The sequence below is a fragment of the Prionailurus viverrinus genome, chromosome C2, assembly GCF_022837055.1.
Source record: "Prionailurus viverrinus isolate Anna chromosome C2, UM_Priviv_1.0, whole genome shotgun sequence".
Lineage (NCBI taxonomy): Eukaryota > Metazoa > Chordata > Mammalia > Carnivora > Felidae > Prionailurus > Prionailurus viverrinus.
In genome coordinates, this window is record NC_062569.1 from 150,701,417 (window position 1) to 150,726,766 (window position 25,350).

A 25,350-nucleotide genomic window follows, 5' to 3' on the forward strand; every position below is an offset into this window, starting at 1 on the left:
AGCCCGGCCGCAGGAGCGGTTGGGTGAAACACAGCATTCATTTCTTTTTCCTTTTGGGGTGATAAAATCTACGTAATATAAAATTTGCCGTTTCAACTAGGTGAGTGTACAGTTCAGGGGCATACAACAGTCACCACCATCCGAACCTGAACCTGTTCCCATTAGACACAAACACTAGCTCCACTCACTGCCCCTCCCCCGACCCCTCCCATGCTGCTTTCTGTATCTGTGGATCTGACTGCGTTAGGTCCCTCACTTAAGGGGAGTCATAAAGGATTTGTCCTTTTGCGTCTGGTTTCTTTCACTGAGTGCAATGCCTTCAGGGGCCCTCCATGTTGTAGCACGTCAGAATTTCTTTCCTTCCTTCCTTTTTTTTTTTTTTTTTTTTTTTTTAAATTTAACGTTTATTTATTTTGAGAGACAAAGACAGAGTGCCAGTCGGGGAGGGGCAGAGAGAGAGGAAGACACAGAGTCCAAAGCAGGCTCCAGGCTGTCAGCACAGAGTTTAATGCGGGGCCCAAACCCATGAACTGTGAGATCATGACCTGAGCCGAAGTTGGACACTTGCCCGGCTGAGCCACCCAGGTGCCCCACAATTTCCTTCCTTTTTAAGGCCAAGTAATATTCACTGTATGTATAGACCACATTTGGTTTATCAGTTCATTGACATTTGGGTGTTTTTCACCTTTTGGCTGTTGTGAACAGTGCTGTAGTGACCATGGGTGTGCAAATATCTGTTTGATATTTGCTCTCAGGTCTTTTGCACGTGTACCCAGCAGTGGGGTTACTGGATCATATGGTAGTTTGGTAAACAAGTCAAATGTTTAATCTTTTGAGGGGCCACCATGCACAATGCTGTGTGCACAGTGATTACACCATTTTACATGCCCATCGCCAGTGCCCAGCACTCCGTTTTGAAACCTTCTAGGCCAGGGCTATTCTAAATAGAACATTCACTTTTTCAAAAGCAGTGACAGCTCTGGGCATCTGGCTTGATCTCACTCTCAGAGAGGATGCGGCAGAATGCCTCCAATTTCCAACTGAGAAGTGCTTTTCAGATCCTAAAAGTGGGCCAGCCACATGGGCCAAGCACTTCCGCATGTCCAGGGATGCCTAAGTGACAGCTTCCAGGTAGAGGAGCTCCTGAAAAAAGACACGGTGGCTCAAACACCACCCTGAGCTCTGAATCTTTAGCAGCCAAAGTGGCAGAGTGAATCATTGGATGACTCATTCTCATCTAAGTTTGCCCTGAAAACATGGAGCCGTTCCCCCCATTGCCATGCATTAGCCCTCAACGAGAATAAAGGAAAAGTCTTAGAAAGGGAGTCTTCTAAAGGGACACCACTTTGTGACCACTGACCAGAAGCAACTGGCTCTTCCTTCACTGGTCCCCCTCCCCCCCACCGCCCCCAGCTTCTGCACACAGGGTAGGGTGATGGCGAGCAGATCACTGTTTCCTTAATGGCATCAAGAGTTAGGTTATGTTCCCCTTCAGGCATGTTTGCGAGATGCTACTTAGTACTGCCCACACAGAAGGTGTTTTTAGGGGCTTCTCGTGGCTCAGTCGGTTAGGCGTTCAGCTTCGGCTCAGGTCACGATCTTACTTACAGTTGGTGAGTTTGAGCCCCGCATCCAGCTCTCTGCTCTCAGTGCAGAGCCTGCCTCAGATCCTCTGTCCCCCACTCTCTCTCTGTCCCTCCCCTGCTTGCACTCTCTCTCTCTCTCTCTCTCTCAAAAATAAACAATAAACATTTTAAAAAGTGTTTTTAAATAGGGCCCCCAACCTCCTTTCCTGCATGAAGTCCATCACTCTGGGGGAGGAGGTGCTCTGTCTAAGGGAATCCCTTATTTCAGAAAGTGCTTTAAATGCACTACAGACAAAGCGTTTCACTGGCAATTCTTTTTTTTTTTAAGTTTTTTATTTTATTTTTTATTTTTTAAAATTTACATCCAAATTAGCATATAGTGCAACAATGATTTCAGGAGTAGATTCCTTATTCACTGGCGATTCTAATCTCCAGTTTTAAGGCTTGCAAAATGTTTAGAAATTTTGCCTCAAATATTATTTAAGAAGTGATACTTTATTATCCCTTTTAATCTTCAGCATTGGTGTTTATCTTTGCCTCTGTCTTCCTAAAAGTAAATTTCATGTTCTCCCAACTCTACCTCCTCTGTGCAGATTTCCTTTTTTGCTTTAGGGTCTCTTGGGATTTTCATCATATTTTGGGTCTGCAGTGATCTTACCACCAAACATAAGAGCTGTTTGAGTTTTGCTTTTCTGATTTGATATATTTTTCACCCTTCCTCATCAGCACCCCTAACTAGTGTCCTTGTTTGCTTTTGTGACAATAAAGGGCATTATCTGTAAACAACTGGGTATCAGTCCATTCTTTTATTATTTTTTTAGAGAAACTTTTTAAAATTTGTTTTTTAATGTTTATTCATTTTTGAGATGGGGGTGGAAGGGAGAGAGAGAGAGAGAGAGAGAAAGAGAGAGAGAGAGAGAGAGAGAGAGAGAGAGAGAGAATCCGAAGCGGGCTCTGCACTGACAGCCGAGAGCCCCATCTGGGACTTGAACTCACGAACCATGAGATTATGACCTGAGCCAAAGTCAGACACTTAATGACTGAGCCACCCAGGTCCCCCATCAGTCAATTCTTTTAAAATTTTTTTTAAAGTTTATTTATTTATTTATTTATTTATTTATTTATTTATTTATTTATATATGAAATTTATTGACAAATTGGTTTCCATACAACACCCAGTGCTCATCCCAAAAGGTGCCCTCCTCAATGCCCCTCACCCCCCTCCCCCCCTACCACCCCCCATCAACCCTCAGTTTGTTCTCAGTTTTTAAGAGTCTCTTATGGTTTGGCTCTCTCCCACTCTAACCTCTTTTTTTTTTTTTCCTTCCCCTCCCTCATGGGTTTCTGTTAAGTTTCTCAGGATCCACATAAGAGTGAAAACATACGGTATCTGTCTTTCTCTGTATGGCTTATTTCACTTAGCATCACACTCTCCAGTTCCATCCACGTTGCTACAAAAGGCCATATTTCATTTTTTCTCATTGCCACGTAATATTCCATTGTGTATATAAACCACAATTTCTTTATCCATTCATCAGTTGATGGACATTTAGGCTCTTTCCATAATTTGGCTATTGTTGAGAGTGCTGCTATCAACATTGGGGTACAAGTGGCCCTATGCATCAGTACTCCTGTATCCCTTGGATAAATTCCTAGCAGTGCTATTGCTGGGTCATAGGGTAGGTCTATTTTTAATTTTCTGAGGAACCTCCACACTGCTTTCCAGAGCGGCTGCACCAATTTGCATTCCCACCAACAGTGCAAGAGGGTTCCCGTTTCTCCACATCCTCTCCAGCATCTATAGTCTCCTGATTTGTTCATTTTGGCCACTCTGACTGGCGTGAGGTGATACCTGAGTGTGGTTTTGATTTGTATTTCCCTGATAAGGAGCGACGCTGAACATCTTTTCATGTGCCTGTTGGCCATCCGGGTGTCTTCTTTAGAGAAGTGTCTATTCATGTTTTCTGCCCATTTCTTCACTGGGTTATTTGTTTTTCGGGTGTGGAGTTTGGTGAGCTCTTTATAGATTTTAGATACTAGCCCTTTGTCCGATATGTCATTTGCAAATATCTTTTCCCATTCGGTTGGTTGCCTTTTAGTTTTGTTGGTTGTTTCCTTTGCTGTACAGAAGCTTTTTATTTTCATAAGGTCCCAGTAATTCACTTTTGCTTTTAATTCCCTTGCCTTTGGGGATGTGTCGAGTAAGAGATTGCTACGGCTGAGGTCAGAGAGGTCTTTTCCTGTTTTCTCCTCTAGGGTTTTGATGGTTTCCTGTCTCACATTCAGGTCCTTTATCCATTTTGAGTTTATTTTGGTGAATGGTGTGAGAAAGTGGTCTAGTTTCAACATTCTGCATGTTGCTGTCCAGTTCTCCCAGCACCATTTGTTAAAGAGGCCGTCTTTTTTCCATTGGATGTTCTTTCCTGCTTTGTCAAAGATGAGTTGGCCATACGTTTGTGGGTCTAGTTCTGGGCTTTCTATTCTATTCCATTGGTCTGTGTGTCTGTTTTTGTGCCATAAAGTTTATTTATTAATTTTGAGAGAGAGAGAGAGAGAGACAGACAGACAGACAGTGTGAGTGGGAGAGGGGCAGAGAGAGAGGGAGACGGAATCCCACACAGGCTATGTGCTACCAGCGCAGAGCCCAACACAGGGCTCGAACTCAGGTCACTGACCTGAGCCAAAACCAAGTCAGATGCTTAACCAGCTGAGCCACCCAGATGCCCCTGCCCATCAGTCAGTTCTTTTAAAATGCAGTGTATCTTCTCTCCATCTCTAAGTCTTGTGCTTCCTTTTTAGTTTGTCCTTATTTTTTTTTCAATTTTTTTTTTAATGTTTATTTATTTTTGGGAGAGAGAGACAGAGTGTGAGCGTGGGCGGGGCAGAGAGAGAAGGAGACACAGAATCCGAAGCAGGCTCCAGGCTCTGAGCTGTCAGCACAGAGCCCGACTCGGGGCTTGAACTCACAAACCGTGAGATCGTGACCTGAGCCGAAGTCAGATGCCCAACCAACTGAGCCACCCAGGTGCCCCTTCAGTTTGTCCTTATAGTAAGAGGTCATGTGCTTCCTGGGTGCCAGACAGTGTGCTGTCCTGTTTACATGTGGTGTCTCACCTGATGCTTGCAACTTTGTGAAGCGCCATGATCTTCATTTTTATAGATGAAACTATAGCCAGGGAGGTTAAAGAATTTGCCCAATGAGCAAATAAATGGTGGGACTGGAATGCCAGGCTGTCACCCCCACGCTCACATGTTAAACCGGTCTAACGATACTACACTCTTGTTTGCTTAGCCTCAGCGTGGAAGCACCTGTTAAGTGGCAGGCTCTGTGGGAAGCAGGTTAGCACAGCCACTGTGACCGAGGCACTATTTCAGTCCCATCATTGGTGATGGAAATCTGCAGGGTGGAATGTCCTGACTGTTCCACAGAGCAGGCTCGCAAGTTCTGTTTGGCCACATCCTGACTCCAGGTGAGGAACTTGGTTCATGATCCCTGGCTGGCCCTGCTCCACTCCTGAACCTGTGCTCCTTGATCGAACTTGACAGTATGATGGGTGAAAAGGATGGTATTTCCTTGTAGTTTTAATTGGCGTTTTTCTTACCAGGAAGGAGGAACAGCTTCCCGGTTTTCTGTGTACGATCTGCTTATCTCCTTTATTCTTGCTGAATTTTCAGATCAAGCAGCATCCTATATTTCTAGGCACCTTTCCCTCAACAGCACAGAGCCCCTGTCTCAGGCGTGCCGTGTTTGCGTGGATTAATGTGGACGGCATACAATGAACAACCAGGTCCACCTTTGCTGGTTACAGCCTCCGTTCTTGGTTATATTTCTTTTCCTATATCTTTTTCAAATTACATGAAGTCACACATTCAAATGAAAAAGAAATAGCAAGCAGCCCCCTTCATTTGGAAAGAATGGTTGTGGTTCATCATCATTGCATTTATGTGGGAAGAGGTGTATCAGTCAGGATAAGGAGGGTTAAGCCAGGGTAACAAACAATCCCTAATCTCTGTGAGTGTTACAGCATTGTTGAGTTCTGCCTCACTGGGCTGCAAGGGGTTTATGCTCTGTAATTTCTCAGGGAGCCAGGCTGGGAACGGCTTTAGCTCAACCCACATTTCCATGATCTTAGAGTCAAGAGAAGAGAACCCGACAAGCTTTGAGTTGGCTCGTAGAGCCTATGCCAATATGACACGTATCACTCTACTCATCTCTCTGGCCAGAGTAAGTCATGCTGCCACACCTAGGGTCACAAGGGCAGAGAAATGGGATTCTACATGCACAGCCCAAGGGAAGCAGATGCTGGTGAGTCCCGGATGACCACCATGGGAGGTGCATCACATCTTTTCTACCTCAGATAGAAGAAGTCCTGAGGATACTGAGGCGAACGAGAGTAGGTAGTGACTTAAAAAACAAGTGCTTTATCCTGATGGAAATAATTGTTACAGGTGAAGACAGAGGCTCTCTCTCCTGCTCTTGAATCCATGGAGAAAGCCCACAGCCACGTTACTGTTAAGCCAGTCAAGTCTCAGACGTGGTTTTCCAAAAGCCGCGTCTTCAGGATTGGCCGGGAGTTGATACTCGTTGAAGCCGGGTGCTGGTTACATTGCTGTGGCACTTGCTTTTCTGTGTGTTTGAAAACGCCCATAATAAAATGCAGTTTCCTGTGCGTTTCCCACATTCATTTTCCCTCTGCCAAAACTCTCAGTTTGTTCTTATCCCTCGTCACAACATGTGTTTCCAGTCACCTCAGGATTTGTTTTGACAGGAGACATTTAAAAAAAATTAATTTGTTGGCTTTCCCTTTGTTTTAAAATATCAGACTTATATATATAATGTTTCAAGGTGTTTCTTGATGACTTCTAGTTGCATGAGCTTCTTATTTTTTGAAACATAGGTTTATTGAATTCAAGAGTTCAGTTAGACTCCAGCCTTCCGATGAAAAATATTCTTTTCCTTCCTTTCCCTTTGCCTCCTGCATAACCTCAGTGTATGTTTAAGGTCATTTTCTTCGTTGATCAAAAGAACATGTGGTCCAGCGGCCAGCAGTTGTGACACAGAGTGCAGGCGGCATCACACATGTCTTCTGACATTCTTCCAGAACACGCCGGCTTTGTTTCAGGTGCTATGCAGAGTGCCCAAGTGATTGTTACAGGTGAAGGAAGATCATAGACCCAGCCCTCAAGTCACTGCCCACCTGAGTCAGCCGTGGAGCAGATGATCAGTAGAACAGGGTTGTAAATCCGTGACAGACATGCCCATGGAACCCGGAGTAGCCAGAACTAAGTACGGGAAAGGGGACGGGGGGCCCCTGCCAGGGAGAACCATTCTGCCTCCGTGAGACGGGGCGCTAGGTCTCATGTGAGGGAGATTAGCAAGGTGGACAGGATGGAGCTTGGGCAGAGAGCCAGGCAGGAATCACAGATGGATCTGAAGTATTAAGAGTCACGGCAGGCAGGAGTCATGCTATGGAGGCCTTTGAGTGGCTTTTTGAGAAGCGTGGACTTCACCCTGTAGGCCTTCAGCAAATATTTGCGGACTGTTCCCTAATGACAGACACTTTGTCTCATAAGGTTGAGTCATGAGGACCCACCCAACCGCAGCACTCTGCCTGTGGTCACTTGAGGCCGGGCAGAACGGCCGTGGTCCGCTCACACTCCTGATCGTGGTTCTCAGGTGCTGCGAATACCCAGGCAAGGCCCTGCTCAGGAGTGCCGTTGCCACATCCCAACGGCACTGGGTGTTTCTCCTGCGGGACGCAGGTCCCTCCCAGCAGGATCACCAGCTGGTGGAGATGCCAGGAGTCATGGCCGAGAGGTGTGCCCCCCCATTTCTTCTGGGGTGACCCCTCGCTCAGAGCCCCCCGGCTGTGAAGCCAAGCTGGGAGAATGATGGGGATAACTCAGACCCCTTCTTCTCCCTGGACAGAGTCCGAGGGCTTCCTCAGTGCAAGAACGAGGGTCTTCTTAGGGACGGGGGTCACCTCCCCCAATATGGTCTGTGCTCTGCTGAGCCTCATGCATGGACTGGAGCCCTCACCTGTACCTGGCCTCCTGTGTGTGGCCGAGAGGCTGGTCTGATGGTGACAGAATCTTCCTTGCTATTGATTTTGATACCTGCCTCATCTCCAGCATTGCTGGGGGCTTCCCTGATACCTGTGTCCCCTGGCTCGTAGCCCCCCTGGTGTTCCCCACGATGACCCTCTGTCTTCCTTTTGAATCTGTTCTTGTCTTCCTGGCCTCGACAGATTTACTTTTCATTGTAAACATTGCTCCCTTTTTCCTCCTGTTTTTCGTCTTGTTTTCCAGGCTCTTCAGAGTAACCTGAGGTATTCCTTATTGCCAAGACGACTCCTCATCAGCAAGAGATTAGCCCAGTGCCTCCATCCTGCTTTGCCCAGTGGTGTGCACCTAAAAGCCCTAGAAACCTATGAGATTATCTTCAAAATTGTGGGGACCAAATGGCTGGCCAAGGATTTGTTCCTGTACAGGTAGAGTAGCTTCCCTACCGTATTACTTTTTTGTTACCTGAGTAATCACATTTCAGCTCACAAGATTAGAAAAGGACAAGCAACGTGGGGGAGTGGTAGGCAACAGTTCGTCCTAAAGATGTCAGCAGGAGATGGCCAGGGCTCACCTTCTGGAGGCATCCTCCCCGGCCTCCCCGTAAGTGTGTCCTAAGTGGACGTGTAACGTGCATCCTGCCTAGACGTCCGCTCTTTGCCGAATAGCACATTGTGACCATCGCATGCCAGGCAAGCGTCTCCGTCCCTAATGTAAATGGCTAGCTGGCTGCTTTTGAAAATCCCCTTTGGGGGCACCTGGGTGGCTCGGTCCATTGAGCGTCCGACTTCGGCTCAGGTCATGATCTCACAGTTCGTGGGTTCAAGCCCCGCATCAGGCTCGCTGCTGTCAGGCTGTCAGCGCAAAGCCCACTTCAGATCCTCTGTCCCCTTCTCTCTGCCCCTCCCTCACTTGTGCTCCGCCCAAAATAAATATTTTTTTAAAAACATAATAAAAAAATGAAAATCCCCTTTGGCTGGGTGATTGTGCCAAACTTCTGATTCGGTGTCTCATTTATCCCCCACCCCGATCTCCCTTCCTCTTTCCCAAAGCTATGGGTTGTTTCCTCTTCTGGCGAACGCGGCCATGTCGGTGAGGCCCGTGCTGCTTGGCCTGTATGAGAAATACTTTCTCCCGCTGCAGAAGCTTCTCCTGCCCAGTCTCCAGGCCTTCATTGTGGGCCTGCTGCCCGGCCTGGAGGAGGGCTCGGAGATCTACGACAGGTGGGTCTCATCCAGTGCTGACGGCGGTGGGACTGCTGGGGGTGGGGGGGTGCTGGTGCACCGGGGGAGGGGGTGCAGGGGGACCTGCTGGTGCACAGTGGGGGGACGTTGGGGGGCCTACTGTGTAAGAAGCAGGGAAGGAGGAGCAGCAGGGAAAGGTGCGAAAGTCGGGGTGATGCTTTACATTGCCGTGGTGGTCCCTGCTTGACCGAATGCTGTGTTCTCCTGGGAACTGCCTTCAGTTACAGGTGAGAGTCAGAAGGTAAGGTTTCCCAGAGTCACATGGTCAGTGAGTGGCAGAGCTGGGATTCTGAGCCATGTAGGTCAGATTCCAAAGTCTTCCTGCTTCCCATTACACCTGGCTGCTTCTGAACGAAAGCAGAGCCATGCTCATTGATGGCTGGGGCTCGAGAAGGCAATGCTAACTAAGCAGAATAGCTCGACACCTTTCAGCAGCACTTTGGAGACATTTGTAAAGCTCCTAAGCATAAATACTCACGGAGGGCTTGTTTCACTCGTGCTTAGGAGCAGAAGAAGGCATAAGTCTATTCAGACTATTGGGTATATACCGTGTCCTGTTTGTCTGGGGAATTATCACATAAGAACTCACTTCCGTTGTATCAACCGTCTGATCGCTGTGATTACCCTCTATTTAATAGGACCTGTTTTAAGAGCTTGTGTGCAGCCTGACTGGGAGGTTTAGAAACCTTGGTGCTTGCAAAAGTTTTCATTTGATTACACAATACACTGCCCAGATTTCCCCCACGCCAGAGGCCCCAGCCGCCCCACCTTTGTCATGGCTGTGACTGGGGGGTGCAGGGGCTGGGGTGGAATCAAGGAATCAATCCAAGGTCTATTTGGAGTGCTCCCCTAAATTCAGAGAAACCAGATAACTAGAATGGTTTGGGGGATTGTGGCTAGTGGTTATTAAGGGTGTATTTAAGTCAACAGCATTTGTAGTGGAATTTGACAAACCTAACCAAAAATTTACACTGGAACATTTCAAGCTTTCACATAGAGCAGGTGGTGGCTTCCCACTTCCCAGCGGAGAGCCCCCCCTTGCCGCGGGTCCGGTCAGCCGTCCACTTCCATAGGAGGCAGAGTCTGCGTCACTGCCTTGTTAAGCCGGTGGCCGCATGCAGGATCGGTAGATGTGTGGAGGTGGTGAATGGAAGGTCATGTAGGAGTCAACTAGAGGTCCCTTACCAGATCTGTCTCTTGACTCCTAGTTCAGGCTCTTTCTAGAAGTTCTGGCCCATTCATGTTTCCCAGACAAATATGGTATGTTCACGTGTGTGTACGTAAACGCTTTTTCTGTCATCTGACAGATGAACACATCAGTTCCCTAAATGTGTTGCGATTTGTGTTTTTTTTTTTAATCTATAAGAATGAATCACACCAGAAGAGTGTAAATAGTTGGGGTGTTTTTGCGTGTTGTCTTAGTTGATCAATGAGGGTTCATTTGAACAGTTGCTAACATCGCTTAACATAGCTTTTTTTGTGTGATTTCTTGACATCCGACCAAGAGCTGAGTAGAGCTGCACGAAATCACTGGGTAGATGGAGCTGTGACAGGAAACCAGGCCCAGTGTCTGCAGCACCCCAGAGTCATTCGTTTTCAGCTCTCCAAGGTGGTGACTGGTCGAGGGTTCTAGAATCTCTGAGTGGGTGTGCACGGGCACAGTAATGGGAAGATTGCACCAAAGTCTTTGGTCTCCGTGTCCGTGTTAATTGGAGAGAAGTCATCATTTTGAGAGAGTCGTCAGCTCTTTCTCCCCCTGAGTGCTCTGGAGCTGAGTCAGACACCCCCCAGCAGACACTGTGCAGGAACAGGGAAAGGAGGGTCAGTGGGGGTCCTGCTGTCCTGTTGGCAGCACATGCAGAGGGGTGAGTTGGGCTGGGGCCGCTGCGGGCAGGGTGACTCACGAGTTTCGCGGAGGTGGAGGCTTCCTGGCTTGTGTGTCAGTGAACCCTAAGAACAGAAACTCTGACCGGTGTTAGGACTTCTTATTCACCCTGGCTTTCCGACCCTTGTATGCCTGCAGACGACTGGCCAGAATGTCTTTTCTAAAGTGGCTACGAGGGGCACCTGAGTGGCTCAGTTGGCTTAGTGTCTGACTCTTGGTTTTAGCTCAGGTCCTGATCTCATGGTTTGTGAGTTTGAGCCCCGAGTCTGGCTCTGTGCTGACAGCATGGGGATTCGTTCTGTTTCCCTCTCTCTGCGCCTTCCCCACTTGTGTGTGCACTCTCTCTCAAATAAAAAATAAAATAAAATAAAATAAAATAAAATAATAAAATTGCTGTGAAATAGCTTCATAGCTGTGTTTTGCTGCACTGAGAAAACAAGAGTAGTTTGGAGAAAATCTCGAACTCCTGAGGAAATGGAGGAAAGGTGAAAATTGTCAGAGGTTTGTAAGCAAGCAAAAACTGCTTGGCAGAGATTTTCATGTAAGTTAGTGGTTCTCAGCTGGGGTGATTCGTGTCCCCCACGGACATTTGGCATCATTTTTGGCTGTTGCCACTGAGATGGAGAGGGTGTTACTGGCATCTAGTATAAACATCCTGCAGTGACACGGTTGTCCCCACAGTGAAGACTTACCTGCCTCAAAGTCCATCGTATCAGGGTTGAGAAAGCCCGACTTAAATGGTAGTTGAAACATTTATTGACCTTTCTTTTGGTCGGTTCCAGGCACCATGATGATCAGCTCTGCTGGCTCTAGAATTTTTGTACTCTGGTCATGTATCTGTGGTGGTGCAGGACACTGTTGTGATTGTTGTGCTTGTTCACATGGCCACACCTCGAGCTCTTTGCTCCTGTGACAGGTTGGCTTTCCATGACTATCCCCTACGCAAGTGGCAAGTTGGGAAAGGCTTACAGCAAACAGCCTGTGTCACTGACTATCCATTGAATAGAGAGTGAGCTTGTGTTCGCAGGAGGCACGAGAGAGCGGCAGGCGGGGTGAGGCAGGAGGCATGGAAATACGAGGGGTCCGGAGGCTGCTTTGGTTGCTGATTCAATCTGAATAGAAAACATTTGAGTCCCGGGCTCTAAACGGTGTAAGCTAATTTCACATTGGAGATGATAGGAGTGATTCTTACTTAGTAGAGAGTTGTTTGGCTTTTCTTTATATATATAAGGATTATTTATTTATTTTGAGAGAGAGAGAGAGAGAGAGAGAGGAAGAGACAGAAGCCCAAGCAGGCTCCACACTGTCAGCACAGAGCCTGACACGGGGCTCAGTCTCAGGAACGATGAGATCATGACCTGAGCCAAGGTCAAGAGTTAGAGGCTTAATCGACTGAGCCACCAGGCGCCCCAGAGAGTTGCTTGACTTTTAACCCAGTTATCTTGCCCTTCACTTTAATCTCCTTAGCAAAGTCTTGTCACAATTGCCCTTTTTTGAACTACAGCATCATTGACATTTTTAATGTCTATTAATTTTTTTAGGATAAAATGAGACATAAGCTGCATTTCTCCAACAAAGGGAACTAGCCCGTGCACTCTGAATGCAAAAGGGATAGCTTAGGTGGCACCTCCCCCATTGCTGGACAGTTGAACCCTCCGTGAATAGCTCGTGGTCGGTGTTCCGTGGAACCGACTTTGGGAATACACTGTTCCAGCAAAGGGAGATGCCGCGGCAGTGAGTGCGCTGCTGTGTCTGCGATGGGCTTTATCTAAGCATCAGTCCCCGGAGAGGGGTCGGGCTTTATATAAGCATCAGTCATCCCCTGAGAGGGGTCCCGGAGAGAAGAGAGCTCTCCCGGGGTTTTCTCAAATCTCCTGCTGTAGGAATCTCTTCCTAGCTCCAGACCGGCCTGTCGGCCTGCCCAGTGCACTGCAGCCGCCGCTGCTGAGTGAGTGGCGCTCCTGCCTCAAATCGGGGCCTTTGCTGGGCTGTTTTCAGAGCCAGGCGAGATAAGCTCTATTTGTTTGCTCAGCCTCAATAGAAGACCAGTCGATATCTTTAGCCACCAAACCATTCTGTGTGCTTTTCCTGAACATTTGGCTGTCCTTCGTGCCTCTTCAGTTTTGGTTTTTTCTGCAGAGGTGGTAATGTGCATCACGTGCACAGTAAAATCCAAGTATTTTATGACTAAAAGGGTCAGACTAGTTTTATTTATTATTTTTTTAAGATTTTAAGTCATTTCCTTACCCAACAAGGGGCTCGAGCTCACAACCCCAAGATCGAGAGTCACGTGCTCTACAGACTGAGCCAGCCAGGTACCCCAGACTAGTGTTAAAGAGAACAAAATTTACTGTTAATATAAAGGTAGTAATTTTCTGTACGAAATGCCTTTGTGTACCTTGAACTGATTATTGACAAGTAAGCTGAAGGTGACTCGGGTCGTAATAAGAGGGAAAGAGTGACACTCCTCTCCCCGTGTTTTTGGGTGCCAGCTGTGTGTCCGACAATCATCTGGGCCCTAGGGACGTGTCAGCAAGCAGAGCAGACCTGGTAGTAATGGGTGGGAGGTGATAGCTCTGTTCGCCTGTGCTAAGGTTTACGGGAGACTCTCAGGTCATGGTCCGAACATCTCCATCTCTTCTCCGTATCTCAGAGCCACAAGCTAACATGCACAGAGGTTAACTCGTCCTAGGGACCCTTGCCAGGAAGCAGACACAGGATCTGGACAGCACAGGCCTGATTCTGGGAACCTGGGTAGGCCACTGTGTCACCCTGGATGACCAGTCCTGTGATTTTTGCCTGTCTTCTTTGCCAGTAGGAAACCCGGCAGGTAGAATTCTTTTGGATTTTGAGTCACTTCACTCATTAAATGAAATCGCTTTGTGGAGATTTCCCTCTGCCATTTACTGACAGGTGCTGTCATTGGCCCCGTAAGCCGTTCTCACTGTTGACGGGGAAGGTGCCCTAGTCAGCTGCAGGCACATCACTGAGCGGAGAGGGGCCGGGCCTTGGTCAGTGTCCATGGAAAAATAAGCCCGGACCTGCTGAGGACCCTGCTTCTCTTCAAGGGCGGACGTGGAGTTGCTGATGTCCCGTCATGGGAGAGAGACCCAGATAGAGATAAGAGACAAAGGAATGTCAGACATCAGCAGGAGAGCGTCCCAGAGCAGGACTCAGCAGAGGGGGTGCTGTGGATGGAGTGACAGGCTTTATGGGGTTTGCAAATTCCCAGGGGAACTTTGTCCCCAGTGTTTCTAAAGTCAAATGTCCCTTGGCTCTGCTCAGATGGAGGGCTGTCTTTATCATTATTTGAGTCTCCAGTCAGTCGCACTGACCTTTTATTTTTTATTTGACATGTTAATGAAAGTGACTGGTCTGCTCATCCCCTTTTTGGTGGTGGAACCGCCCACCCACCGGGTCTTGCAGCATCAGGATCCACAGATGGATCTGAGCCACGGTGCCACCACCAGTCAGACACTTCCCGTTGGCCAAGAAGCTGTACCTCTCAGCGACATCCTTGTTTTAGCAAATTCGGTTTCAGTGATGGCCAGCAGGTGGACAGAACAGAAAGGCAAGAGGCGGCAGCCTCTCAGAACCACGAAGAAATGGTCCCACAGCCAGGGGAAGGCGAGCAGGGGTTGTTGGTACCGTGAGACACGGACGCCTGGGACCAAGCCCTTACCTTCTGTAACATCTTGTCCACAGAACAGACGCTCTGCTCCTGAGGCTGTCCCTGGTGGTCGGCAAGGAGGTGTTTTACGCTGCCCTTTGGGGGAGTGTCCTGGTGAGCCCTGCCATCCGCCTTCCTGCCTCGCTCTTCGTGGTGGGCCACATCAGCAGGGACTCGCCCGGCAAGGAGCAGAAGTACATGCTGGGGACGGATTACCAGCTCACGGTGGGTGCTTTGCTTCTCACGCGGGTGGAGCGGGGCACGCAGGTCCCGGCTTCCTGGGCACAGGCCGTCACTGGGGCTGCAGAGGGGCTTTGGAGAGCGGCAGGGAAAGGGAGGTGTTGCAAGCTTCAGAGCGTGTGTGCTCTGCTGCTGAGCAAAACGAGGAGGAGGCTTCGAGGCGTCAGTACCCAGAATGAAACCCAGGATGGTGGTGTTTGTTTTCAACATACGCGTTAACTAACGCTTTACATATTCAAACAAGTACTTGCACCTAAGGAGGGCCCTTCGGGAAGCAGTTAGCTGTGACCAGTGCTCTGAGGCCTCACGGAGTCTGTTGCTGTAGCTAGAACCTCGTTTCCTCCCTGTCCTGTGTCACACTGCACACTGTCCACACATCAGGCTCCCTCTTCCTCCAGCCGCTGTCTCTGTTAGTCCTGTTCTTGCCATCGTCCTCTCCTCTGGCTGCTCTCAAACCTAGACTGTCAAGGTTTTTCCTGTGTCCATCCCCAGGCCCTTTGGAGGGCCGCTTTCTTTCCTGGCAAGGTCATCCCTTCCCTTGACCTTCCCACATCTTTAGACTCTGGTGTGTGATGGCCCGCAGTCTGTCGCCACCTAGTGGTAAAACTGAACAGCTTTGTCCATTTCCACTGCTCTCCTTTCAGCTTCTGATCCTTGCTCTGGACCACATCATAATCTTCTGACTGCCCATCCTCTGCCCATCCAGGCTTGTTTTTTGTGTGTTTTTGTTTTTGTTTTTGTTTTGTTTTGTTTTGTTTTTTTACTGCTCTTAGCTCTTTGCTTTGTTAAAGCATAGCTTTGTTCATATCCATACCGTGCTTGAAAAATATCTGGCTTCCTCTTGCCTACAGATAAAGTCCAAACTTGAGAGTATTATAGGTTTGCTCCCAACCCACCAGTCTCACTCTCCCTTCAGGCCCTCTGCACCCCCAAACTGACTGCCTGGCCTGGCCTGCAAGTCTGTGATGCTGCCTCCCTGCTCCTTGCCCTCACTCCCCACCCCTTCTCCCCCGGCCTCAGTGCAGGCCCTCCCTGCCCTTCCCGTTCAGCTTTCCTACAGAACTCCAGTGTTTCCCCTCCTCTCTTCCGAATTAACATTTCCCTTATGGCTCTTCTCAACTGTTCTGCATCTGTGTTCCTGTATATCTATACTTGGAAAAGACACATAGAGTATAGATTGAATTGGTTTGGAATCCATGTAACTGAATGGAGTTTGGGGTTAGTCAAAAGATCCTACCGGAACCTAAAGACATTCCTTTCTGGATCCTAGAATTTGAGGTCTTAGAACCTGACCATCTCATCCAAGCCCTTCAAGCTCTCAGATGCAACGTGTGAGAGCTGCAGCTGATCCACTGTCTGATGTTACACTGTTTACAGCCTCCTTGGGAACTTCCTGGGTGTGACCTGGAATGTCCCATACATGCAGAGGGCAGGGGGAGGCCAAAGGAAGAGGCAGGCCACTCCAGATTGGTTGGCGGCCAGTTTACTATGCCGGGGAGCTTACTGATGAGGCTTGTCTTGGGCGGGCACAGGACAAGTAGATCTCTGCATCCACCTGCCAGATTGTAAAAGTTTACTATGTAGAGACTTTGCCTGGGTTGGTCACATATACCATGCAGGTGTCGTCAGTGCCACATCACCATGTCAAGGCTGCGTCCCTCAGGCAGCTTCTGAGGCAGGGAAGGCAAGCAGAACGCACACTCCCAGGACAGAGAAGAAGGTGAGGAGCCTCCAGCTCACAGGTCAGCCAGGTCACGTCATCTCGATGACCTCTTCTCACTGCCCCACCCCCAGTGTCTAGAGCTAGAACCCATATTTCCACATTTCCGCCTTACTGTTGTAGTCCATGTGATTTAACACAGTGGTTTCAAGATTCCCAGGAAGAGTTAATTTTATTTTTGTGAGTGTAAAGAGTAGCCTACAAATGATGTTAAATGACTTGGGAGTGAAATGTCCATGCTGTTTTATCATCTACAGGTAAAGTCTCTGTGTGCATCACTGTTGGACTCCAATGTTCTGGTGCAAAGAAATAATTTGGAAATTGTTCTGTTCTTCTTTCCATTTTATACATGTCTGGTAAGCCGTTTGTGTTCTCCCAGGAAATCCCTAGTATTCCCGAGGATGTGGGGGGCAGGGGGCAGGTGGGACAGATCCAGGAAGCTTTATAGCAGCCACTTTGTGGTCACCATTTGCTTCCAGCTGGCTGAAGCGTCCTTGTTCATTTTTGTGAGGATGGTGTTTCCGTAGCAAAAACTGAGTAGCTTCTGCCCGTGGGCATCGTGAAGAACCAACCCCTTTTGAGAACTACCTTTTTAAGAGCAAGCTTGGTAGACCGGTAAGGAAGGGCCACATTCAGAAAGCTGATGATCTACTTGTGCATCCCTCTGCAGTAAAGTTTTCTCTGTCTTCTAATAGGATTCCAACGAGAGAGCCATTCCTCTGCTCAGATCTGACATCGTGCATATCCTGTCAGCCGCCACCCAGACCCTCCTGAGAAGAGATATGTCTCTAAACAGAAGACTTTATGCGTGGTTACTAGGTACTGAGCAGTATACGACAATCGAAAGTCGAAGTTAACATGAAACCTTATAGTGCTGATTTGTGGATCAAGTTTCAGTCTTGGTGATATGTTTCTGAATCATGAAGTATGGAGAGAGGACACACTGACGGAATATGGCACCGGTCAGATGAGTTCTGCCTATGCTGTAGCTTTGCTTATGTTGCAGCTGTTACACAAAAAACAGGGAAATAAACAAATGGTTTTTTTTTTTTTAATTTTAGAGATTGAGAGAACGTGCGTGATTGGGGGAGAGGGAGACAGAAAGGGAGGGAGGGAGGGGGAGAGAGAGAGAGAGAAAGAGAATATCTTAAGCAGGCTCCACGCTCGGTGCGGAGCCCGACGTGGGGCTCGATCCCATGACCCTGGGATCATGACCTGAGGCAAAATCAAGAGTCAGCCGCTCAGCAGATTGAGCCACCAGGTGCCCGTAAATGGGATATTTAAAATGCTCACTGAATTGCATTTTAAGAAGCTTGAAATACCCCAAAAACTTGTAGTGAAACCTCCTTCAAGTAGAAGCTTGCTGCTATGAAGAAGTCTCATGGGCTTGTGGGGTGTGAGAGCAAACCCACAGACGGTTTGATACAGATGGAAATGTTTGTGGTATTGACCTAAAGTTTTGGAAGACATTTGGAACCGACTTTGGGAGAGGCTGAGAACCCGGGCCCATGTTTCTGTGCACAGCCCATAAACTTGTAGAAAAGCCTTTGACGGTTGGTTCACAGGGACAGAGTTCAGGAAATCCCAGGGCTTGGAGGCTAGCACTTCAGAATTTTATAAATCTGCATGTTCGTGTACCTGAACACAGGTGGCACACAAAGTGACCATGAAAGGACTCCACAACTTTTTTTTTTTTTTAAGACTTTATGATTTTAGAGCAGTTTCAGGTTCACAGCAAAATTAAGAGGAAGGTACACAGTTCCCAGCTCCCCCTCCCCCCCACAACCTCCCCACCAGAGTGGCACATGTGTCACAGTCTGTGAACTGGGGCTGGCACGTCATCACCCAGCGTCAGTGGCGTCCCCCAGGGCTCACTCATGGTGGTGAGCATTCTGTGGGCTTGGACACGTGTAAGGACACGCGTCCACCTTTACAGCATCACGCAGAGTGGCTTCACTGCCCTAAAGAATCCTTTGCTTCTCCGCTTTTACAACTCTCAGCATATGGGTCTTCTCACACCAAAGGCAGGAAGTTCTCTGGACCCTTTCCTTCCTCTCTTCTCCCTAGTTACAGAACTTCCAGAACCCATTGCATGGAAGCCAGTGAAGGATGTCAAGAAGAATATTTACAGACTCTTTAAGCATTTTTATCAAAAGGATGATTCTGATAAATGCTCAGCTCCCGCTTAGTTGGCCTTGACATGCTGTATATAGAGAGGACCTGGGATCAAGTTGAGTGCTGGCTCCCACCTGTTAGCCTCAGCCCCAGAATCCAGGCTCCTAATACCATGAGATACCTTTCTTGCCCTGAAGACCTCACAGACTTACCCAGAACTCACAATAAGAGCATATAGAGGAGAATAGCTTGAGTTCACATACTGCCATATAAATGCTGGATTTTAAAAATGATCCTGTTTCCATTAGGTCCTTGTAATCAGACTTATCCAAGACAGGGTGAACTCTTGGGATGAACTAAATTGATTCCTGTTGAGCTGGAATCCTTAGCATACCGCTTTTTTTTAATCAGAAAAAGAAAATGTGACTTAGTCTCACCAGGTTGGAGTTTGGTTTTCTGTTGGAGGAGTTCTCTTTTTAAAAATACCGCAGCATGAGACCCTTGCATTATGTTATGTACCTTAAAATTATAGATCTTGTTACAGCTCATGGCTCTTGTTCTCTTGCAGGTTCAGATATTAAAGGAAATACCGTTGTGCCAGAATCCGAACTCTCAAATTCTTATGAAGACCAGTCCTCGTATTTTTTTGAAAAATATTCTAAGGATCTTTTAGTTGAGGTAAAGGAGACTTTCTGGAAAGTAGATCCCAATCAGAACATTCCTGATCATAATTCCTCAGTAGGTTGATTTGTAGGACCTCAAAGTAGACGTTGGGAATGTTGCTGGATACGCGGTTGGGAAAATTCTGTGTGTGTCTGTTTCGTGCCCTGTGACTGGTTTTCTATCAGAAATACTATCCCAGAATACTTAAAATTAGAAAAAACCAATAATGTCATACTGTGCTTAAAATTAGAAAAACCAAGAGTGTCATGCTGTGCTACAATGTCCTACAATATCCTAATATGTGGCTTTTTTGGGGAAAAAAAAAAAGGGTCTAGCTGAGATACTGCACCAGAAGTTCTCAGATGCTGACATAGAGGAACGCCATCATGCGTATCTGAAGCCTTTCCGCATCCTCGTCAGTCTTCTGGACAAGCCGGAAATAGGTAATGTTAGAAGTGTGGTTACCGGGGTGCCTGGGGTGGGGGGGGGCTCAGCCGGTTAAGAATCCGCCTCTTGATATCAGCTCTGGTCATGATCCCAGGGTCGTGGGATTGAGCGCAGTGTTGGGCTCTGCACTGCGCGTGGAACCTGCCTGGGATTCTCTTTCCCTCCCTCTCTTTGCCCCTCCCCTGCACTCGCTTGCATGCACACGCACGCTTGCTCACTCTCCCTCTAAATAAACTTTAAGGAGGAAAAAAAAAAAAAAAAAAGAAATGCAGTTATCCTCATAGGCCCGATGTGGATTGCCTGTGTCGAGGGAGTTAAACTTGGCGAGACACGGTCAACATGTTATTTTGAATATAATTCAGTCATTGGAATTTCAGAATCTTGAAGCATTTTCATCACCTTGTGTGTTCAGTCATCCTGTCTGGGCACCACTTAAAAGTTTTGCACAATAACTTGAACGCTTTTGTTGGAAAAATACCTTGGAGCTCCTATCGTGCGCATCTGTGTGTGTGCCTACAGAGCACATAGGGCACTGATTGTGTGAGAATGTTTCCTCAGTCCAACGTCATGCTTCAAATGCACTTTGATTTTATTTTCAAGCGAGTAGGGATCCTCCTCCCTCTCTTTGCCTCACGACCCAGGGAAAGCCACGTCTGCCGTGTGGGCCTCGGTCTGTTCCTCTGCCAAATGAAAGGGGTTGAACTAGACTCCAGCTCCTGAAGGGTCCCCTCTTGCACACTGTGGTCCTGTGAGTGTCAGCTAAAAACACAATGACCTCTGTCCCTTGCTTAGAGAATAGAAATTGCTCTGATATCCATTCACGGTAAGATCTTAACATCCAATCACTTGAGTGGGGGGGGGGGGGGGCAGAGAGAGGGAGACAGAGACTCCCAAGCAGGCTCTGCAATGTCAGCACGGAGCCCGATGCGGGGCTCGAACCCACGAAACCGTGAGACGATGACGGAGCTGAAACCGAGAGCCTGACGCTTAACTGACGGAGCCACCCAGGCGCCCCCAAAGTGTTCGACGTTCTTATACTGTAGGTAAAATATACTTGGGGCTGATCATCAAAAAAGTTCCCAAAAATGAATAAATAGAAGTTTTCTCAGAGGCACGTTTTCGGTTTTGTGGAAAAGCAGCATCAAAGATTAACCTGCGGATTGCTTTTTACACGGATACATTGAGAGAGCTTTTACTTTCTCAGAATCAATCCTGTTTCCATCCCTTTGCGCGCTTGGGTGAGAAGCCGCTCCCTTCACTGCCTGGTGGCTGCTGGTTGTGGGGCAGAAATGTCCAGCCACCTTCCACCTGCCTGATTGACAGCAGTGTTTCTCTAACCTGCAGCGGGTCCAGTTCTTTTGTGCCATTAATAAGCTTTTCAAGAGCAGTGTTATTTTTTGGGGGGGGTTCTAGCTCACGATGAAAAGGATTTAGACGGGCACCTGGCTGATTCCGTAGGCAGAGCATGTGACTATTGACGTTGGGGTCGTGAGTTTTGAGCCCCTTGGTGGGCTCGAGATTACTTTAAAAAAAAGATTAAAGGGGCGCCTGGGTGGCGCAGTCGGTTAAGCGTCCGACTTCAGCCAGGTCACGATCTCGCGGTCCGTGAGTTCGAGCCCCGCGTCAGGCTCTGGGCTGATGGCTCGGAGCCTGGAGCCTGTTTCCGATTCTGTGTCTCCCTCTCTCTCTGCCCCTCCCCCGTTCATGCTCTGTCTCTCTCTGTCCCAAAAATAAAAAAAAATAAAAAATAAAAAAAAACGTTAAAAAAAAAAAAAAGATTAAAAGCAAAAATTCAAAGTGTAAAAACATTTTTTTTTTTAATGAAAAAATAAGGAAAGTTGCCCTATTCTACTCTGTTGGTATTTATGCCGGGTAACGTCTCTGGCCAGAGGTGATGCACACTTAACGCACACCAAGCACACGCCCTGGATCCGTCAGGCAGAAGCAGGCGTGGGCAGGTTACTCAACCTGCCTGCCTCTGTCCCCGTATCTGTAGTCCGTACAGCAGTCGGTACCTGGTCTCGAGGCTGTTGTGAGGATGGAGTAAGTTAATAGATACAACGTGCTTAGGGCGCTCTCCGGCCCGTAGTGTGCGTGACAGAAATGCTGGCCGTTTACATGAATGTTGTTCCCCCAGCTAAAGTTGTCATTATCAGACTAAAGTTTCTGAGCATTTTATTTTTTTTTTTAATTTTTTTTTCAACGTTTATTTATTTTTGGGACAGAGAGAGACAGAGCATGAACGGGGGAGGGGCAGAGAGAGAGGGAGACACAGAATCGGAAACAGGCTCCAGGCTCTGAGCCATCAGCCCAGAGCCTGACGCAGGGCTCGAACTCATGGACCGTGAGATCGTGACCTGGCTGAAGTCGGACGCTTAACCGACTGCGCCACCCAGGCGCCCCTTTCTGAGCATTTTAGACTCTAAAATTGTATGTACGGTTCCTCTCTATTTCATGAGTGCGCCATTTATTTATTTATTTAAATACGGATTATTAACCTCTCTCTGTTTTCTTTTTCATCACAGGGCCTCGAGTGGTTGGGAATTTGTTCCTTGAAGTCATCCGGGCCTTTTATTCTTACTGCAGAGACGCTCTCGGCTCTGACCTTAAACTTAGCTACACCCAGAGTGGAAACTCGCTCACAAGGTACGGGTTTGGCCTCCAGCTTCGCACTTCTTCCTCCCTCCCTGATGCTGCTCGTCTCATTTCCCCTGCCGTGTGGTATAAAGTGTGCGGGGCTGGAGAAAGTGGACACGCGAGGGATCGCCACCCGCGTGAAGATAAAACCTGTGCGCTTGAGTCAGTTGCCGTGAAAGGACAGTTCCCTGTTGAATACCGTGAAGGGTTTAAAAGGCGTTGAAGCCAGTCTCCACCCAGCCTGGGATGTACAAAATGTATTTACTGAGCGAGTAGGAAACCCGGATCTGGTGTGTGTCCACGTGGTGACTTACCGGGAAGATGGCAGGAGGAGGGTAAGGTTGGGAAGTGGAGCCCGTGGCAGAGGGGAGAGCCAGGCAAGGGCACGCTGAGGGCAGGTGCCGCAGGACCCTGAAGGCAGAGCAGGTGAGGTTCAGGACATGGCAGACATGGTGCCTTGGAGTATATAGTTCTCTCTCGACCCTGGGTTTTGTTTTTGTTCCTTTTAAGATAGTGCAGTGTCTTCCTTTTGACTTTATTATTTTTTTAATGCTTTTATTTATTTTTGATGGAGAGAAAGAGAGAGAGTGTGCACAAGCGAGCCAGGGAGGGGCAGAGAGAATCCCAAGCAAGCTCCAGACCCCAATGCAGGGCTCGATCCATGAGATCATGACCTGAGCCGAAACCAAGAGTCAGATGCTTAACTGACTGAGCCACCCTGGTGCCCCTTACTTTATTCTTGATGTAGTTTCCTTCTGCCTGAATTAGCATTGGATATATTGAAAATTTAAAGCTATTTGAGGATTTATCTGGCTTCTTAATTGTAAATGTACCAAGAGTTCTGAGTGTTTGCTTTTTTCCTCCCAGAATTTTTCCTCTTTTCCTCCTCTTTTTTCCTCTTTTCTCCCAGAATTACTGTTTTTCTAAATATGAAAGTAACCATGCCCTTTGTGGAACATACCAGTATTTGAAAATGTCAAGAAAAAAGATACCACCCATACTCCACCACCCTTGAGAGAAAAACATAAAACGTTTTCATTTCTTTCCAAACTTTGAATGCATATATAAATATACAGATGCCTGTCTTTTATTTTAAAGATGGTATTACGAGCTATTTAACTGCCTGTTTTTTCTTTTAAATGCAAGTTGTGAGTAGCTCTGCTCTCTTCTACAATGGAATATAATGGTTGTCTTAGGTTCCTCAGTAAGGATTGATCATCCGTTTAAATAAATCCTGACCGATTGATTAATCTCCTGCTGACCGACTTGTAGGTGGCTTCCAATTTTTCAGTATTTTTAAATGGCCTTGCAACGGTATCCTCATGCATATATCTTTGGGTGACCATGCAAGGATTTCTGTAGGGTAAATCCATAGAATAAATTTCCTGAGTCATAGAAGGTACACATTTAAATTTCAGCCAAATTTCCCACCCAAATGGGAATACCATGGGAATATAGGTATACCATATTATTTTACCAACAGACTATCTCATTACCCACAGCTGGACTCAAACTGATTTTCTATACCAGATTCTTTTCATAACAGCTCTGACACTTATTTCTTTTTATTTCTTTTTTAAATGTTTATTTATTTTTGAGAGACAGAGAGAGAGAGACAGAGCATGAATAGGGAAGGGGCAGAGAGAGACGGAGACACAGAATCCCAAGCCGGCTCCAGGCTCTGAGCTCTCAGAACAGAGCCTGACACAGGGCTCGAACTCACAGACCACAAAATCATGACCTGAGCCGAAGTCATACGTCTAACCAACTGAGCCACCCAGGCGCTCCTCTGACACTTCTTTCTAAGAGAATGTGTCAATATAAATCCTGTTTAGGATGGCATGCAAACTCTTTACAGTAACAGGACAGTAACATTTTTATCTTTCTTGGGATTTGTCCATCTCTCCAGAAACAAGTTTTCAGGAACAGTGTTCTTGTAGTGAAGGGTTTCTCATGGATATAGTTAAGAGTCTCCACCTTCCCTTACAGTGCAATAAAAGAAAACAGAAATGCCTCGGAGATTGTTAAAACGGTGAATTTGCTGATCACTTCCCTAAGCACAGACTTTCTCTGGGATTATATGACAAGGTGCTTTGAGAACTGCTTTAGGTAAGTGTCCAGTTCCAGATTATAGAATGTTCAGGAAGGACTGGAAGCTCTTGTGGTTTCATAGCTGCTTTTTGTGGCTCAGGTTGGGTGATCTCTGCTGAGCACACGACGGGAAAGAATTCAAATCTTAGCAGAATAAAAAATATTGCCATTAAGAAGGTTCAGGTAATCTCTGCCACATAATTCTGAAGCTTTTTTACTTATTAATTCTAATTAATTAATTGATTGATTAATCAATTAATTGAGATGAAAATCCTGTGCATTTTCAATTTACGTTGACTAAATAGACTCTTTGCACAGTTCTCCTGGAGGCTGATGTGTTTAAGGAGGCTTAGTTTTGTGGCTCTGTGTCTAGAGTGAGTGATTTTGAAATCGTCAGTCTCCTTAAATTCTTACTGAAATTGTTCCATAACAGGTCCGATAAAAGCATAATGTCTCAGCTGCCACAATCAGCTTCAAGTCACCTTCGGTCTGATGACTTGTACCACCTTGACATCGTGGATGGTGGCCCCACTCTGGGGATCCACGTGCCTCCCTGCGAGCCTTTCCCCGGTCCCTCTCCCTACAGCAGGGGTATAGCGTCATTTCTCAGAGCCCGTCTTGTCCTGAGTCCCCGTCAGCCTTCTTTCCTGTCACCCTTGAGTGCGATGCTCTGTGCCATCACTGTCCTCCACTACCCAGCAGCTTAGCAGAAGCTTGACTTGTCGCTTCCTGTAGGCCCTTCTCTGGACTCAGAGCCCTACACGCACTCATTAACGCCTCGGGACAGCCCAAGGAGAAGTGGGCCCTTGTATCACGTTAGAAAGCCAGGGCCCAGTGACACGCAGCCCTTGTGTGGCTGCGCGGCAAGTTAGCAGCAGCCGAGATGGGAACCTGGGAGCACCTCACTTCCCGGCTGCTCCCACAGTGCAGCTCTGTGTCCCCTAGAGCCAGGTCCCAGCAGGTGTTCAAACCTGTGATGAATGAATTGT

General features: G+C 47.5%; 1 protein-coding gene across 4 annotated transcripts in view; it reads left to right on the forward strand.

Moving 5' to 3' along the window:
- Positions 1-25,350, forward strand: part of DOP1B (DOP1 leucine zipper like protein B) — a 105,425-nt gene that overhangs the window by 25,572 nt on the left and 54,503 nt on the right. For all 4 annotated transcript variants that reach the window (XM_047875465.1, XM_047875462.1, XM_047875464.1 and 1 more), the window contains exons 3-11: positions 7,896-8,077; positions 8,702-8,872; positions 14,484-14,673; positions 16,666-16,764; positions 17,104-17,227; positions 19,092-19,201; positions 19,515-19,629; positions 22,159-22,279; positions 24,260-24,379. In XM_047875465.1, the coding sequence (XP_047731421.1) occupies positions 7,896-8,077; positions 8,702-8,872; positions 14,484-14,673; positions 16,666-16,764; positions 17,104-17,227; positions 19,092-19,201; positions 19,515-19,629; positions 22,159-22,279; positions 24,260-24,379 (1,232 nt within the window). The remainder of the gene's footprint in view (positions 1-7,895; positions 8,078-8,701; positions 8,873-14,483; positions 14,674-16,665; positions 16,765-17,103; positions 17,228-19,091; positions 19,202-19,514; positions 19,630-22,158; positions 22,280-24,259; positions 24,380-25,350) is intronic.